Genomic DNA, 17,137 nt, shown 5'->3' with positions numbered 1-17,137 from the left:
TAGTGCTAAAATCTGTCTGTACTGTACATAAACTCCACCAGAGCCTGCTTCAAAGGAGCAGGACAGAATAACTTTATTGCCTAAACTGAGTTTTGTAAGTCAGCTCTTTCATCACCATTATTATTATTATTATTATTATTATTATTATTATTATTATTATTATTATTATTATTATTATTATTATTATTATTGCTTTCTTTTTCCTGGAAGCACCCCTGTCATAGTCAGGAGTTCACATTCCACTCTGTGGCCTTTTAAGAAAGGAAGAGGGGAAAGGTTTAGGATGGGAATTGCAGGACCAGGAACAGCCTTTCAGAGCTGAAATTGAGGCAAACTCCATAAAAACCCAAGCTCAGGCTGGTCAGCCCTGTCCCCACAGGGCTGCCAGGAAATGCACTTAGACCCAGGGCAGAGCTGCTGGGAATTCTGGAATTGTCAGATCCTTTGGGAATCTCACGGGGCAAAATTCCCGTCAGGATTTCTGGGCAGAGGCAGGGAAAATCCGTCATTCTCTCAGGCTGCAGCAGGAAAGCTGAGGACACCATGAACCCTCTGGGAGCTGCCTTTCCTCCACCCTCCTCCTCCTCTTCAGCAGGCTCTGGGAACAGGAGCAGAGCTGGAGACCCCAAAGCAGCTCCCCAGCACAGCCAGGCCCTGGTGAGCCCCAAAATGCTCAAAGGTGGTGTGGGACCCACTCAAAATGCCCTTTGTGCTGTGGGACCCACCCAAAAATGCCCTTTGTGGTGTGGGACCCACCCAAAAATGCCATTCATGGTGGGGATCCACCAAATGCTCTTTGTGGTGTGGGATCCACCCAATGCGCTTTGTAGTGTGGGATCCACCCCAAAATGCTGTTTGTTTTGTGGGATCCAGCTAATTCTCTTCATGGTGGGGATCCACCCAATGCTCTTCATGGTGTGGTACCCAAAAATGCCCTTTATGCTGTGGGATCCACCAAACTCCCTTCATGGTGGGGATCCACCCAATGTCCTTTGTGGCATGGGATCCTCCAAATGCCATTCATGGTGGGGATCCACCCAATGCCCTCTGTGCTGTGGGACCCACCCAATGTCCTTCATGGTGTGGGACTCATCCAAAGTCCTTCATGGTGGGAATCCACCCAATGCCCTTTGTGTTGTGGGACCCACCCAATTCCCTTCATGGTGTGGGACCCACCAAATTCCCCTCATGGTGTGGGATCTACCCAATGCCCTCTGTGGGTAGAACATTGGGTGTGGGATCCACCCAATGTTCTTTGTGCTGTGGGACCCACCCAATGTTCTTTGTGCTGTGGGACCCACCAAATTCCCCTCATGGTGTGGGACCCACCCAATGTTCTTTGTGCTGTGGGACCCACCAAATTCCCCTCATGGTGTGGGACCCACCCAATGCCCTCTGTGCTGTGGGACCCACCAGGCCAACCCCAAATCCACGCCTCGGAGTCCCTGCAGCGTGGGTGACTCTGCCTGGGAGCGTTGGAGAGCTGATCAAGGAGGGATCTCTTTTTCTTATGGAAACCTGAAGCAATATTATTTTAATTTTTTTTTTTGTGTTGTTTGGGAAACCACAAAGCCTTTAAACCAGAACTTGCTGCTAAAATATCAAAACCAGATGCAGTGGCAGCGTTTCAGATGTCGCTGTCTTCACGAAATGTAGAAGTGCTGGCAGGGAATTGGAAGCAGCAACAAAAATATTGCTGACATCGGTGGAGGGTCAGAATTTGTGATTTTTTTTGGGATACTCCAAACAGAGCCAGGCAGGGCAAGGAAGATGCAAAGCTGCTCCTTCCGGAATCAGGCAGGGATTGAGAGGCCGACACAAAGAAGCTCTGAGAGGTGAAAACCAAAAGCTTCTGGAACATCCCGACCCTAAAATTGGGATTATAGTTAGGAATTGATCCCAGGAGTGCATCCCTGACTTCCCACCCCGCGGCTGTTGGGGGCCAGGGAATTCTGCTGGGGTTTGTGCCTCCAGTCCGTGCTTTTATTTGGGAATTGGGCACAAAAAGTCTCTCCCTGCCTCGGGGCAGTGGTCCAGCCCCACCTGGGAGCGCTCCAGAGCTCCCACTGTGGGATCCCAAAGCTCCCAGGAGCTCCAAGGACACCTGGGCAGGGACGTTCCTCATGGAAAGTGGCTTCTCCACCCACCCATTTCTCTGTGACCCCAGAAGGTGCCTAAAGCAAATTTGGGGCTGGGGAGGAGCCCTGGGCCTCCCAGTCCCATCTTTTTTTGGGGTGCCAGCATGAAATTTCCCTTTCCAGCAGCGATTCCAACTTTGCCTCTGGCATGAGGGCGGGAAGAGGAGCAGGGAGATGACTGCCCCTGGTGGGGTTGGCTGTGGTGGCCCAGGGCATCATCCCTGGAAACAGCCCAGGGAGCTCCCCCTGTGCCACCCCCGTCCCAAAGAGCCACAATTCCCAATGTTTGAGCTGCTCTGAGGCCGCTTTGGTCCCTGTGCTGGAGCAGGGAGGGATTTGGGATCCCTCACCCAGCAGGGCACTCCCAGCTCTCCCCGCTCCCCCGAGGGGGTTTGGGAGCTCTGCCCCTCCCTCGGGAAGGGGGGAAAGGTTTGGATTTGGGTGGGAGAGATCCCCACCACAGGGTCCAGCAATTTCACCCCCGAGTTCATCTCTGCTTCGTGGTTTTGGTCTCACAAAAGGATTTTTCTTCTCTCGGGGCGGGGAGGGGCTCTCTGGGAAGGTTTGCATGAGTCTCGTGGTTTGTTTGCACTTTAGACGTTTTTGTGCCATTTGAAATTTGCATTCTTTGTATTTATAATTTAAAGAGACCTAGAAAAGGGAAAAGGGAGAGAGTTTGGGGGTTTTGGGGGGGTGTTGGGTTTGGGTTTTTTTGCTGAGTACTGGAATAAACAGTGAGCATATCTGGTATATGTCCTTATTTATTGTTTCCGTGACATTTGTAAAGCTCCGTGTGTTCATATAAAGGTTATTTGAAACATATCATAGCGAGGAGAGAGAGGCAAGTTATTTTCTTTGCTTATTTTTATAATTAAAGATGCATAACGTAATGAGGCCTACGTTGGATTTTCTTCTGCAATGAAATAAAAAATCAAATTTAAAGGGTTTTGGTGTCTGAGTCTTTATTGGGCTGTTGATGGCAGCAGGATAAAAATTTTAATTTATTTAAAAATAAAATTTTAAAATTATTTAGAATTATTTTATGCATTTAAAAATAAAAATGAATATAATATACATTTAATATCATTTAAAATAAATTTATTTAATTTTTTTTCCCTTGGATTGAGCATCAGAGCTGTGCTGTCTCCTCTGGCTGTTTATGGCCTGGCGTGGAAATTGCATTTTTTTCACCCAGCTTATTAAGGCAGAAGCACTTTTTAATGAATGCAGCTGCAACGCCCCTGCAGGGAAATAAAACACCTGGAAGCTGGAATTCCATGTGCATTTTATCCAGTCAGGAAATCTCAGATTTCCACTGGAAGATCAAAATACATTTAATAATCAGCAGAGGGAAAGTGGGATCGTAATTCCAACTCTGCTCCAAAAGCTGCTGCAAAGTTTAAAATATCATTTTCCCATTGCACGAGAATGTAAGAATAAATATTGGGAATAGAAGAGGATTGTTAAAAGATTTCTCTCCCTAAATTCATGGAAAGGTTTGGATTGGAAGAACCTTAAAGCTGAACTCGTGCCACTCCCTGCACTATTAGTGTTGCTGCACTATTATTATTATTATTATTATATTATTATTATTATTATTATATTATTATTATTATTATTATTATTATTATTATTATTATTATTATTATTAATATCACTATTAATATAATATTAATATTAATAATAGTAATAATTTTATTTTTCATTATAATAATTATCATTATTGTCATTGCATAATCAGTCATAAAATTAAATTAATAAGGTGACTAAAATAAGTATTTTAAATAAATTAATTATTTATAATTCATATTTATATATTAATATTATAATTATTGGCACCATTGGGAATTCCTTCAGACTCTTCCACCTGGAGCTCCCAACCTTGACAATATTCCAGAATTTTGATGAGTTTTTAAGATTTGGGAATAAAATTTAGGTTGGTGCTGGTAGTGGAGGGAGCTGAATTCCCAAATAAAAGGGGACTTTTTCTGTGGTGGAAAAACGGGGAGGAAAATCATCCTGGAAAAGGAAATTTTGGCTCGGGGATGAAGAAAATTGTGCTAGAAAAGGGAATTTACGCTGGATAATGTAGAGAAGCTCCCTGGAAAAGGAAATTTTGTCTTGGTGACAAAGAAAAAAGCCCTGGAAAAGGAAATCTGGGCTCGATGGTGACAGAGAGCTCCGGAAGTTTTAAAATCCTGGTTGATTTTCCCCTGGAAAAACCCCAGGAATTTGATTTGGCCAGGATCCAAAGGATTGACTGGATGTTCTTTTCTTGTCCGTGGAGGTTTCTGCAGTTTTGTGACGAAACAAAGGGAAAAGCAATTCAGATTTTCCCAGTCCTCACCCTTCCTGCCAGCTTTGGGAGTGAGAGAGGGAGGGAGGAGTGGGATCCCCGACACTTCCAAAGGGCTGGGAATGAAATTCGGGACCAGACTTCCCTTCCTGCCTCCCAGGAACTGAGAAAAACAGAAAAGCAGGGGGGAAAAACTCCCACAGAAATGAAGGACAAGAAAAACTCCCACAGAAATGAAGGACAAGAAAAACTCTCAAAGAAATAAAGGACAAGAAAAACTCCCGCAGAAATGAAGGACAAGAAAAACTCCCACAGAAATGAAGGACAAGAAAAACTCTCAAAGAAATAAAGGACAAGAAAAACTCCCGCAGAAATGAAGGACAAGAAAAACTCCCAAAGAAAGGAGGGATATTGTCTTTGCTGCTGTGATTCAGCCACTCCAAGCAGGAAGATGGAAGGAATAATAAAAAATAAAAAAATAAAAGCAGTGGAGTTGTTAAAAATAGAAATCAAAGCTCGAATCGCCTGGATCCAGAGGTGATTCCCATGATTCCCATTGGGAGAGCTCGGATGGGTGAGGAACAGAGGAAAAGGCAGGAGAAATGCAGAGGGATGAGGATTTGGCCAGGGAATTCTCAGGACCCTGAGATTTGGATGTATTTTCATCAATTTCAGTGGAAAGCAGTGGCCAAAAATTAATCTGAGGGATTAAGAGGATGATGGGGCAGGAAATCCCCGAAAACCTGGGAGCCATGGAATGGCTGGGTTGGGTTGGGTTGGGTTGGATGGGACCAGATCTTCCAACCCATGGGATGATGGGGCTGGGAATCCCAGAAAACCATGGAGCCATGGAATGGTTGGATTGAGTTGGGTGGATTGGATTGGATTGGATTGGATTGGATTGGATTGGATTGGATTGGATTGGATTGGATTGGATTGGATTGGATTGGATCGGATTGGATTGGGAAGGACCAGATCCTCCAGATCTTCCAACCCATGGGACGATGGGGCTGGGAATCCTGAAAACCATGAAACCATGGAATGGGTTGGGTTGGGTTGGATGGGACCAGATCCTCCAACCCATGGGGTGGTGGGGCTGGAAATCCTGGGAAACCGTGGATGGAATGCTTTGAGTTAAGTTGGAAAGGACCAGATCCTCCAACCCATGGGATGATGGGAATCCCTGAAAACCGTGGAGCCATGGAATGGGTTGGGTTGGAAAGGACCAGATCCTCCAACCCATGGGATGTTTGGAATCCCTGAAAACCGTGGAGCCATGGAATGGGTTGGGTTGGATGGTACCAGATCCTCCAGTTCCAACCCTGCCGTGTTCCTGGGCAGATCCCAGGGAGGATTCCCTGCTTCCAGACTCCCAAAAAGTCACTTTTCCCCATAAACTTCCACCTTTTCCGAGGAGCCAGCCCTTCCTCAGCACACAAAACTGGATTTCCACAGACTTTTCCTCCCCAAAAAGCCAAAATCCGTTGGAAAGAACATCAGAGAGGTTTTCTGTGACCCCCCGGATCCAACCAGGATCCTCAGGCACAAAATACCTGGGAGTAACCCAGGAGTTTTATTCCAGGAGCAGCTGGAAAAACCAGTAAAACCAGTATGAGCTCCTGGGGGGATGGCAGATTTCCACACTGACGGAGTTTTTTTGTTTTCCCTCTTTGATTCCCATTTTTAGGCGGAGTCAAAGTCCAGGATAAGGTGGATTGTGGCCCTTGAGGATGATCCCAATTCCTCTGCCCCCGTTTCCCTCTCCAACCTTTCCCTGCTCCAGATGGAATCTTTGTGTCCTGAAAAACCAAACTGGTCACGGCTAGTTAAAGGGAAAAGGGTTAGGGTTAGGGTTTGGGGTCAGGGGTAGGGGTAGGGTTAAGGTTATGGGTTAGGGTTATGGGTTAGGGTTTAGGGTCAGGGTTAAGGTTAAGGTTTGGATTAGGGTCAAGGTCATGGTTTAGAGTTAGGTCATGGTTTAGGGTTAGTGTTAGGGTTAAAGTCATGGTGTAGGATTAGGTTTAGGGTTAGATTTAGGGTTATGATCATGGTTTAGGGTTAGGTCCGAGGTTAAACTTGTGGCTTAGGGTTAGGGTTAGGGTTAGGTTTAAGGTCATGGTTTAGAGTTAGGGTTATGGGTTAGGATTTAGGGTCAGGGTTAAGGTTAGGATTAGGGTTAAGGTCATGGTTTAGGATTAGGGTTAGGGTTAGTGTTAGGGTTAAAGTCATGGTTTAGGATTGGGTTTAGGGTTAGGGTCATGGTTTATGGTTAGGGTTACGGTTACAATCATGGTTTAGGTTTAGGATTGAGGTTAAACTCATGGCTTAGGGTTAGGGCTAAGGTTAAGGGTTAGGGTTAGGGTTAGGGTTATAGTTTAGGGTTAGGGTTGAGGTTAAACTCATGGCTTAGGGTTAGGGCTAAGGTTAAGGTTAAAGTCATGGTCAGGGTTAGGGTTAGGGTTAGGTTTAAGGTCATGGTTTAAGGTTGGGGTTATGGGTTAAGGTTTTGGCTCCTCCACCTCCACCTGGGACTGGAGTGACATTCCCAGTCTGGGGTTCCTGGGATGCTCAAGCTCTCCCAGCCATCCCTGATCTTTTGATGAATTTCTGTCCGTCTCTGGCCTTGGGTTTAATTTCTGCCCCTCCTGGGGGCGTTTCCCGCCCTGGGCAGACCCAGATCTCTCCCTTGTGGTGTCGAGGAGCCTCTTGCTCCTGGCAGCCTTTGGAAGATCCCGGCTTCTCCTCAGGGCCTCACCTTTCACCAGGGTTTTTCAATATTTTTTATTTCAATTCAATTCCTGGCCTTTTTGGGGTGACCTCCAGCAGCCTCCGAGCTCTCTCAGCCCAGTGATGGATTTGAAGTGGGAGAGGCACAAAGAGTCAGGAGCTCCTGAGGCATTTCCCCTGCCCTGGAATTCTGGGGTTGGATGTAAGCCGGGCCATGCCTGGGAATTTAGCGTGGGGTGACAGCAGAGAAACAAAAATGAAGCAATTCTGGGTTTTGGGGTTTATTTAATCCAGATATTTTCAGTTACATTTTTAGGCCAGAATCCAAGGGATCTTTCCTCAATCTAAATAAATCTCCTGATTAAAAAAAAAAACCAAACCCAAAAGCAAAACAAAGCCCAAACCCAACAGATGTGGCCAGAGTTGCACAGCTGGAGGCAAATCCCAGCACTTCTGCCATGGCTTTGAAATCCCAAAATCGTGGAATTCTGGAAAAGTTGGGCTCGGAAGGGACCTGAGAGCCCACCCAGTGTCCCCCTGCCATGGGCAGGGCCACCTCCCCCTGTCCCAGGTGACTCCCAGCCCTGTCCAGCCTGGCCTGGGACACTCGCAGGGATGGGGAAATTCTCTGGGAATTCCATCCCAGGCCTACCCCACCCCCTGAGGGGGGAGAACTCTGCCTTCCCACAGTCAGTTTGGGATGCTCCGAGCCGTTATCCCGCCGGGAATTTCCGGGAGATGCGGGCGAGGCTGGAAGGGACCCGTGCCTGTTCCAGGATGAAGCACTCCGAGTTTTTATCCCTGTTTTTTTTTTGTTTGGTTTGGTGGGTTTTTTTTGTTTTTTTTTTTTTTTTTTTCCAGGAGATCTTTATCCCGGTTTGTTGTTGTTGTTGTTTTTGGGTTTTTTAGGTTTGTTTTGGGTTTTTTTCACGCCTCTTGTGCCACCTGCTGACCGACGGCTCCGCGCCCCCGCAGCCCCGGGGCCTCCCCGCTCCCCTCCGGCATCTCCCGGTTCCTTCCCTCCCTCACCCCGCTCCCACCGCCAGCCCCGACCCGAATCATTCACGAGGCTTCACGGGAAAAAATCCCTTTGAAAAGAACTCGGAGCACTTTGAACACCGCTGGATTTTATCTCCTTTGAGACAGCAAAGCCCCAAAAATCAGCAACTCCTGCTGGCAGCCGTCCCTGTCCCGCCGCTCTTTACCCGGGGGCTGCAGGAGCACAGGGGGATTTTCCCACCTTCCCAAAGCCCAGTTTTGGGGATTGGGAACAGAAGCGAAGCTGCAGATCCCGGCTGGCCAAGCAGAGGGCACTGCTGGCTCACGAGTCCAGCCAGAGCTCTGCTCTTTGAGTCCATCCCAAAGTCCTGGCACCGAAAATTTCCACTGGGAGCAGAAATGCCAGGAGCAGCGGCTGAGAAACTCTGTGTCCCCCTTCATCCTCCTGTTTCCAACAGGTCCTAAAAAACCCAGGAATAATGAGTTCAAAAGTGGGAATAACAGAGCAGTGATGGAGAGCCCTGGGCAAGTGCAAAAAATGGAAAAATTGGGGAAAAAAAGAGATGAAATGGCCACAGGAGATGAGAGGCTGGCCCAGTCTGGGGTTCATCAGGATGTCCTGACACCCAGCTCCACCCCAGAGGCACAGAGCGGGTTCCCCATGAAAATCCGCTGAAGTCTCATATTTTTATCCCATGGATTCTGAAATGGAAGATTTTTTTCTTCTTGTCCCCCACTGATGTTTATTAGAAAGCCCTGGGGAGGGAATCTCCTCCCCTCACCCCCCTGCAGCTCCTTCCCGCCCCCATCCTCTCCACTCTTTCTTTCATTTTGCTGATGGAAAAGGACAGAAAGCAGCTGGGAGGGAGCAGAGGATGTAGAAAACCCTTTCAGGCTGAATTTCAGCTGCGCCAGAGCATCCTCAAACCCCTCGGAGGTGCGGATGCACAGCTCTGTGCTCGCAGTCCCCTGTCCCCCTGATTCCCACTGTCAATATTCCCATTATTCCCTCACTCCTGACCGCTGACAATCCAAAATGCGGCAGGACGGAGGCGCTGGGGGGGTGTTGGCTCTCCTGAGAGGCGGGTTCGGGTTTCCAGAGCTTTCGGATGCTCTCCCGCCGCCGCAGCTCCCGATGCACCGCGGCGATAGCTCCGAAACCCGACACGGCTGCAGCCGCCGGTGCCGCTGCCATGGGAACGCTCCCGCCCCAGCCCGGAGCGGTTTTCTCCCTGTTCCACCTAACCTGGTTAGAGAGAGGAGTCACTGCCCGGCACAGCCGTAACCGGATCAGCCCCGCGCCCCGGCGAGCCGCGATCGAGGGGCGCCGGCCGTGGATCCTCCCAGGAGCTCCCGGGGCGCGTCCCTGCCCAAACTCGGGCCCAGAGCTTTGGGAAGCACTTGGGAAGGGCCTGAGACTCTTGGAAAGGGTTTGAGCCCTTTGGGAAGGGCCTGAGACCCCTGGGAATGTTCTGATCCCCCCTGGATGGCACTTGGGAAGGGCCTGAGACCCCTGGGAAGGGTCTGAGACCCCTGGGAAGGGTCTGAGATCCCTGGGAATGTTCTGATCCCCCCTGGATGGCACATGGGGAGGGCCTGAGCACGTTGGGAAGGGTCTGATTCCTCCTGGATGACACTTAGGAATGGCATGAACCCCCCTGGGAAGGGTCTGAATCCCTTGGGAAGGGTCTGATTCCCCCTGGATGGCACTTGGGAAGGGCCTGAGATTCCTGGGAATGGCCTGAGCCCCTTGGGAAGGGTCTGGTTCATCCTGGATGGAACTTGGGATTGGTCTGAGCCACTTGGGAAGGGTCTGATCCCCTCTGGATGTCACTTGAGAAGGGTCTGACCACCCTGGGAAAGGTCTGAGCTCTCCTGGACGGCACTTGGGAATGGTCTGAGCCCATTGGGAAGGGTCTGGTTCCTCCTGGATGGCATTTGGGAATGGTCAGAGTCCCCTGGGAAGGGTCTTGAGCCCCTTGGGAATGGCCTAAGCCCCCTGGGAAGAGCCTGAGCCCCTTTGGAATGGCCTGAGCCCCTTGGAAAGAGCCCCTGGTCCCTCCTGGATGCCACTGGGAAAACCCCAAAAGAGCTGCAGGAAGGCTCAGCAGCAGGTTTTGGCCGGGCAGCACCTGTGAGGTGATTTAGGAGCCTCATCCAAGCCTCTGGATGCTGCAGAGGCCGCCTGCCAGCCAGGGAGGGCTGGCTGGGACCTGTGGGATGCACACGGAGCGGGATGGGGGCGGCCACGCTGCCCCAAAGCCATCCCGGGACACCGATCCGGGTGAAAATCCCGGATTTCCCATCCCTCAGCCCCGCGGTGCTCGTCCTTCTGCGGGTGCCCAGAGCCAAACCCCGCCCGCCCATTAATCCCGGAGTCACCAGGGGCGGATGGAGCCACTTCCCCCAATTCCTTCCTGCTCGTCTCGATCGCAGCCAAGCATTTCACCGCGGCGCCGAGGTGTAAAACGAGCCCTGTTTGCTCGCAGCCCTCAACAAAGCGGCCAGACCCGGCCGTGGGTCCCCCGGGCACCGGGAAAGGGCTGGGGGCGAGCGGGACACGGGGCTGGGCTTGGGGAGCGGGGAAACTGAGGCAAGGGATGGCACGGGGGAGGATCCAGCCTGAGGAGCCCGGGTTGGGTCAGGGAGCTGCAGCCTCGCTCCTCTGTGGGAATGGGAATTTTGGGGGGTGGGCTGCAAGTGCAATAACACAAAAATGGCCCCAAAATTGCCCAAAATGGCAAAAAATGGCAAAAAGAGGGGAAAAAAAAAGGGGGGGGGGCATCTCAGAGGAGAGTGTAAGAGGAAAGAAATCAGCGAGCAGGGCCTGGGCTTCCCTCACCAAAGGGATTCAGGAATTGCTGAGGGGATGCTGAGCCCTGAGCCTGAGAACCCGAGGAGGTGAGCTCAGTGATTCCCACGGGGTGTCCAGCCAAAATTCCCACTTGGCACTGGAAAATGGGGATGGTGGGATCACAGAAAGGCTGGAAAATCCTTCAGATGAGAATCCTTCACATCCCCATGAGCAGCAGGGCTGTGAAAGCACCCGGAGCCAAACGCAGGGGCTGGGAAGGAGCCCGGGTGCTCCCCAGGAATTCGAACCCACCCGTGGGGGCTCCGAGCGCTTTTCTCCCCGAGCCACGGGATTTATTTTCCCTCCTGCTGCAGCCCCTCACTTCCCTGCCTGCTCGGGGCCGTTTATTTATCCAGCCTCCCCTCGCGGGCCGCTTCCCTCGGGGCCGGAGGCACCGGCCCAGCCCGGCCCGGCTCTGTCAGGGCTGTCAGCGAACACCCGGCCGAGCCCGGCTGGAATTTTAATTGAAATCGCCGCTCCCTGCGCTCAGATAAGGCGCAGCATCACCCCCCGGCCCGAGGGGCTCCCCAGGACCCCCCCGCTGTCCCACGGGGTGCCAGGACACGACCCCGGTGCCCAAATTCATGGGGGTCCCCCGACCCCTCTCCATGCCCTGGTGAGGCTCTGCCGGCTGAGCCGAGGAAGCCCTGGGAGGAACTGGGACAAACTGGGAGGGAGCTGGGAGGTGACAGCCCGAAGCTGTCCCACGTCCCTGTCCCAGCGTCCCCTCCCCTCCCGCAGGAGCTTGGTGGTCTGCGCTCCTTATCAGCGCTTATCTGCCGGAGCCGCTCGCTAATGTGACCTTAATGGAGCTCAAATGGACTCGATTTGTTTTATTGCGGCTCAGCCCAAAGCCCGGCACCCCCTGCCCCCCACCCTCCGCTCCTTGCCGCTTCCCTTGTTTTGGAAACACGCAGGGAAGGGAAGGGGCTGCTCCTTCCTCGGGCTCAGGGGCAGTGCATGGGGAGCCGGAGCACCCCGGGCGGCAGGGAGAGCCCCCCGGCACTGCCCCTCCTTCTCCTCCTTCCCCTCCTTCTCTTCCTTCCCCTCCTTCCCCGGAGCCCCGGGGACCCCCCGGGCGGGGGGTGCCCCGCGCAGGGCCGGAGCCGGGAGCGGGGCTGGCAGCGCCCGGTGCCCCCCGTGTCCCCCGCGCCCGGAGATGCTGCCCACGCCCTTCTCGGTGAGGGATATCCTCAACCTGGAGGCTCCCGGGGGGCCCCGCGCAGCCCCCGCGGCCGAAGCCGGGCAGGACGAGCCGCGGCCGCGTAAGTGCCCGCGGGACCCCGCGGAAAGGGCGGAGGAAGCGTCGGGGGGACCCCGCGGAGCCGCTCTCGTTCCCCCGGCGCGGATCCTCAGAGCAGCGTTACATCCTCGCACCCGCCGGTCCCGGTGGTTCCCCTTTTTCCTCCCTTTTAGCTTTATCCCCCTCTTTTTTACCCCCTGGTTTGGTTTTTTTTTTACGGTAGTTTAAGGCGTTTTCGGGCATCTCGGTGCGCCCCGGCGCCGCCGCCCATCCCCCGCGCATCCCCCGCGCATCCCCCGCGCATCCCCCGCTCATCCTCCGCGCATCCTCCGCGCATCCCCCGCGCATCCCCCGCGCATCCCCCCGCGCATCCCCGCAGCTCCGGCTGCCCTCGGGGAAACGGGACCGTCCGGGGCTGGATGGAGCTGGGGGCTGGATTTGGGGTTTTTCCTGCTCGAAGTCGCCCATCGCCACCGTTTTTCGATGTCACCTCCGTGTCGCGCTCCGCTAGGGACACGCCCGGCCCCGGGAGCGTAGAGGATCCCCGAGGGGGGTCGCGGCTGTCCCGCTTCTCCCCGAAGCTAAAATCCCCAAATTTTCCTCTGCTCCCTTTTCCCGAACGCCCGGCGGAGGCAGAGCGGGGGAACCAGTGGGGACAGAGCGGGAGCACTGGGCAGACTGGGACGGGGAGAGGGAGAGGGGAGCCCCGGCAGGATTCTGTCCCCTCCAGCCCTTCCAGAGCCTTCAGCACCCCCTGGAACTCCCGAATTCCCTGCCGGGGTATCCCAGCGGATCCCAGCCCGAGCCGGATCTGATCCCGGCTGCTCCTCTGCCGCACAAATTCCCAGCAAATCAGAAATCCCCCAAAACCAGGAAACCCCCCCAGATTTAACGATTTTCCCTCCTCCGCTCCCAGCTCCTTCGGGGGTTTTGTTTTGACGAAATTCAGAGAAATGTGGGATTCCCCTTTCCTGGAGCTGGAGGCAGATCCTGCCGGAGGTCGGGGTTCCCCAGCAGGATGGTGGGGAAGGGGATTTGGGCTCTGGAATGTTCGAACCTTTCTTTGTGTCCCTCGGACAACGGGGGCAGCCCCAAAACATCAGAGGCGTCATTAGGAGGGGGGGAAAAAAGATTTTATCCAGAATTCGTGTGACAGCTTAATTTTTAAAAAAAGGGGGGGAGGAATTTTATTGAGTTCTCAATAAATATCACGGGAAAATTCATATTAAATTTACCGAGTATCAACCTTTACTTTCTGAACCGTCAGCCATACTCCAGCCTATTCCCAAGGGATGCCATTCCCCATTTGATCCCTCCCTCCGGCTGGGAACGGAGCCCGATTGGGGTCTGACTTTGCTTTGTTTTTCTCCCTGCCGCAGGAAAATCTCTGCTCGCCCCGAGCTTTGAGGCCGAGGAGGATGGCGGGGAGCCGCGGCGGGCGCCGGGGCAGCGGCAGCGGCGGAAGCCGCGCGTTCTGTTCTCGCAGGCTCAGGTGCTGGAGCTGGAGCGGCGCTTCCAGCGGCAGAAATACCTGTCCGGGCCCGAGCGGGAGCAGCTGGCGCGGCTGCTGCAGCTCAGCCCCACGCAGGTGAAGATCTGGTTCCAGAACCGGCGCTACAAGAGCAAGCGGCAGCGGCAGGAGCGCTGCCCGGCGCCCGCCGTGCCCGCGCTGCCCCCGCGCACGGTGGCGGTGCCGGTGCTGGTGCGGGATGGCAAACCCTGCCCGGGGGGCTCCCGGCCCTTCCCGGCTCCCTGGGGAATTCCCGGCCCTTTTCCCTACAGCTCCTGCCACGGCGGCGGCGCTTGCGGGGCGGGGTGCGGGTACCCCGCGGTGTCGCCGGGTGCCACCCCCGGCCGTGCCCAGCGCCAGCGCCCGGCTCTGCCCGCGGGAATCAGCGCCGGGAGCCGGAGGTGAGGGGGGAGAGGCACCGGGAAAGCTCCCGATGCTCCAGAGCCGAGCCCTGGTCGGGCAGCAGCCGCATCCCAAAGATTCCTGCCCGCCCAAAGGATTTCAGCAGCCACATCCCAAAGGATTCCTGCCAGCCCAAAGGATTTCAGCAGCCGCATCCCAAAGGATTCCTGCCAGCCCAAAGGATTTCAGCAGCCGCATCCCAAAGGATTCCTGCCAGCCCAAAGGATTTCAGCAGCCGCATCCAAGGGATTTCTGCCGGCCCGGACAGCGGAGCAATCCCTGGAAAGAGAGAGGGAGGGGAACGCTGCCCCACAGCCCCACAGTGACTTTTGGCACGCAGCAATTATAAATTATTTATTATTAAACAATAATTTGGAGTCTGGCTGCTCTAGCTCCAGAGGGATTTGCTCCCCCGGGATGTCACCAGGACTTTTCCTTCCTCAGGATAACGGGAAAACAGGGGCTGTGCACATCCCTGTGCTTTTTATTATTATTATTATTGACAATATTTAATGCTTTGTGTTCCTGTAATTTCTAGATTTATTTCTGGTTTGTTTTTCTTAATAAGTCCCAGCACAGGTATGGATTTCTGCCTTTATTATTAATATTATTGTCACTGTTATTATTATTTGCAAGTAAAAACTAATCGGTGAAATTGTGGTTTCCCTCTCTTGTCATTTCTCACTTTGTGTTTTGAATTTTGCCGTCTGCAATTTGCACCTGAGCATCCAAACCTGAGCCAAAGAAAAATCAAAATCAAATCAAACCCTAATAATCCAGGCAAAAATCACCTTGGAGCCTAAGTTTGGGAATTCCACAAGGTCCTTTTCCCTGCAGTTCCACGGGGAATTCCTTTCCCAGCAGTTCCACAGGAAAATCCCTTCTCCCTGCAATTTCACAGGGAATTAATTTTCACTGCAATTCCACAGGGAAATCCCTTCTCCCTTCAATTCTACAGGAAATTCTCTTTTCCCTTGAATACCACAGGGAATTCCCTTTCCCCTGCAGTTCCACAGGGTTTTTTTCCCTGCAGTTCCACAGGGAATTCCTTTCCTCTGCAGTTCCACAGGGAATTCCTTTTCCCTGCAGTTCCACAGGGAATTCCCTTTCCCCTGCAGTTCCACAGGGTTTTTTTCCCTGCAGTTACACAGGGAATTCCTCTTCCCTGCAGTTCCACAGGGAATGCCTTTCCTCTGCAGTTCCCCAGGGAATTCCTTTTCCCTGCAGTTCCCCAGGGAATTCCTTTTCCCTGCATTTCCACAGGGAATTCCCTTTTCCCTGCCCTGGGAGAAGCCCCGGGGTCGCAGTGCTCGGGCTCGCCTGAAATCCCCAACAACACCGGGAGTTTCCCTGGAGATCCAGCCACAAATCCCAGGAAATTCCCCCAAATAAAGGCAGAAATCAGGAAGGAAATGGCTTCCCTCAGGAAAAAGAGCCTGGAAATGGGAATGGTGAGAGCTGGAGGAGCTGCGGGAAAGCCCCCAGGGACGGGGTGGGATCGTTGGGATTGCCCAGGGCAGGGCCGGGATTGGGACTCGATGATCCCTGCGGGTCCCTCCCGGCTTAGGACATTCCCAACTCTTCCATAACTCTTCCCAAATTCCCTTTCTCTGCCTCAACCCAGGCTGAGCTCTTGGAGCTCCGGAGCTCGGGGGGATAATTCCCAAACCAGAGGCTGCAGAAGGAAAAAGGGCTGGAAAAGCCAAGTTTGGGGCACGTTTGCACAACCGCTGGCGGCTTCGGGCGGCTGTAACCAAACACCTCCCGTAAAATCAACAAAGTCCTCAGGGGATTTGAGGGAAATCTTTTGTTTCCCTTTTTAATGGTAAAAAAAAAACCCAGGCCCGCCTGAAGGGGTTGGGTTTGGGAATGAAAGAAGGCATCGGTGCTGATATTCCAGCAGGAAAAGGGGCTTGGAGGCAGCAGAGCCGGAGGGGGTCACTGATAAATTCATATTTGGAGATTTATTTAAACAGGAGCTGCCCGCAGTTCCCAGGGGCTCTGCTCGTGAGCATCTCCAGAGCTCCCACGGGACCTTCCCCAGGAGTGGATTTGCCGTGGGATGGCTCAAGGTGAATTTTTAATCCCCTGTTCCCCACGTCTGGGAGGTCCCGAGGCTGTTGGGGTCGTTTTCCAAGCAGAAACTCTGCAAGAACAGCCACAATTCAGTCGGAGCCTCAGGACAGAATCCGCTCCAGCAGGCGGCTCCCCTCGTGGTGCTCCTTGGATTTGGGAAGGATTTGCTCCTTTTGGGTGACCGAGACGTTGCTGTTAAAGGTGTCCCGGCTTCCTAAATGAATTGAGGGATTGGTCTGAGGTTCAGGTTTGAACTTTCAGCCTTTTCCACGCCAGGATTTGCCCCTGGAGCTGCTCTCCCCGGCTTTTAAACCACCCCCGAGCTCTCCTTGGAGCGGCTTTGCAAAGCTTTGACCTTTCCCCGCTTTCCAGCACGCTCGGAGTGCATCAGAGGGGAGGCGTTTGAGGAAAACCCTCAAAATAAATCTAAAAACCACCCAACCCTTTTATTTCTCTGCTTTTCCCCCTGGAAGCAGCGTTTTCCCAAAAAGAGCTCAGGGGTGGAAACCATTCCCATAAGCGAGGGAAGCAGAGCTGGGACCGGGGCGGTGGATGCAGATCATCCTCCAAGGATGCTGTCCCAAAAAAACCCAGTCTGAACCCATTTGATCCCAAAATCCACGTCCTCGTCCTCAGCTCCGGGGGGGATCTGTGAGCAGGGAAAGCGAGGGAGGCGCAGGGGGCGGCTGTGACCCCCAGATCCGCGGGAGGGACGCCCCGAGCGGGAGGGGAGGGCAGCGCCCCGAGCCCGGCGGGAGCCGAGCGGCGGCCGGAGGGCGTAGACCGCGCCAGGCGCTCCAATCAGCCCCGGGAGGTTTGGCCCGGGCCGGATAAATGCGGGCCCGGCCCGGGCGGGGAGGCAGCGAGCGCCGGGCAGCGGGAGGAGCAGGGC

The 17,137-nt window shown here is 53.5% G+C and overlaps 1 protein-coding gene across 1 annotated transcript; it reads left to right on the top strand.

Annotated features, from left to right (window-relative positions):
• The first annotated feature begins 12,173 nt into the window (after nt 1-12,173).
• On the top strand, nt 12,174-14,172 carry NKX2-6 (NK2 homeobox 6). The gene is made up of 2 exons (XM_050983073.1): nt 12,174-12,279; nt 13,637-14,172. The coding sequence occupies exons 1-2, from the start codon at nt 12,174-12,176 to the stop codon at nt 14,170-14,172; spliced, it is 642 nt and encodes a 213-aa protein (XP_050839030.1).
• Nucleotides 14,173-17,137: the final 2,965 nt, after the last annotated feature.

This window comes from Serinus canaria, chromosome 22 (genome assembly GCF_022539315.1).
Source record: "Serinus canaria isolate serCan28SL12 chromosome 22, serCan2020, whole genome shotgun sequence".
Classification (NCBI taxonomy): Eukaryota; Metazoa; Chordata; class Aves; order Passeriformes; family Fringillidae; genus Serinus; species Serinus canaria.
This window is presented reverse-complemented; position numbering and strand designations above follow the sequence as displayed.

Bases quoted from the DNA above. Each gene is read 5' to 3' on its own strand.
- NKX2-6 (XM_050983073.1), top strand. From the start codon at position 12,174: ATGCTGCCCACGCCCTTCTCGGTGAGGGATATCCTCAACCTGGAGGCT. The intron at 12,280-13,636 runs GTAAGTGCCCGC...TCCCTGCCGCAG, and splicing joins GCAGGACGAGCCGCGGCCGC to GAAAATCTCTGCTCGCCCCG.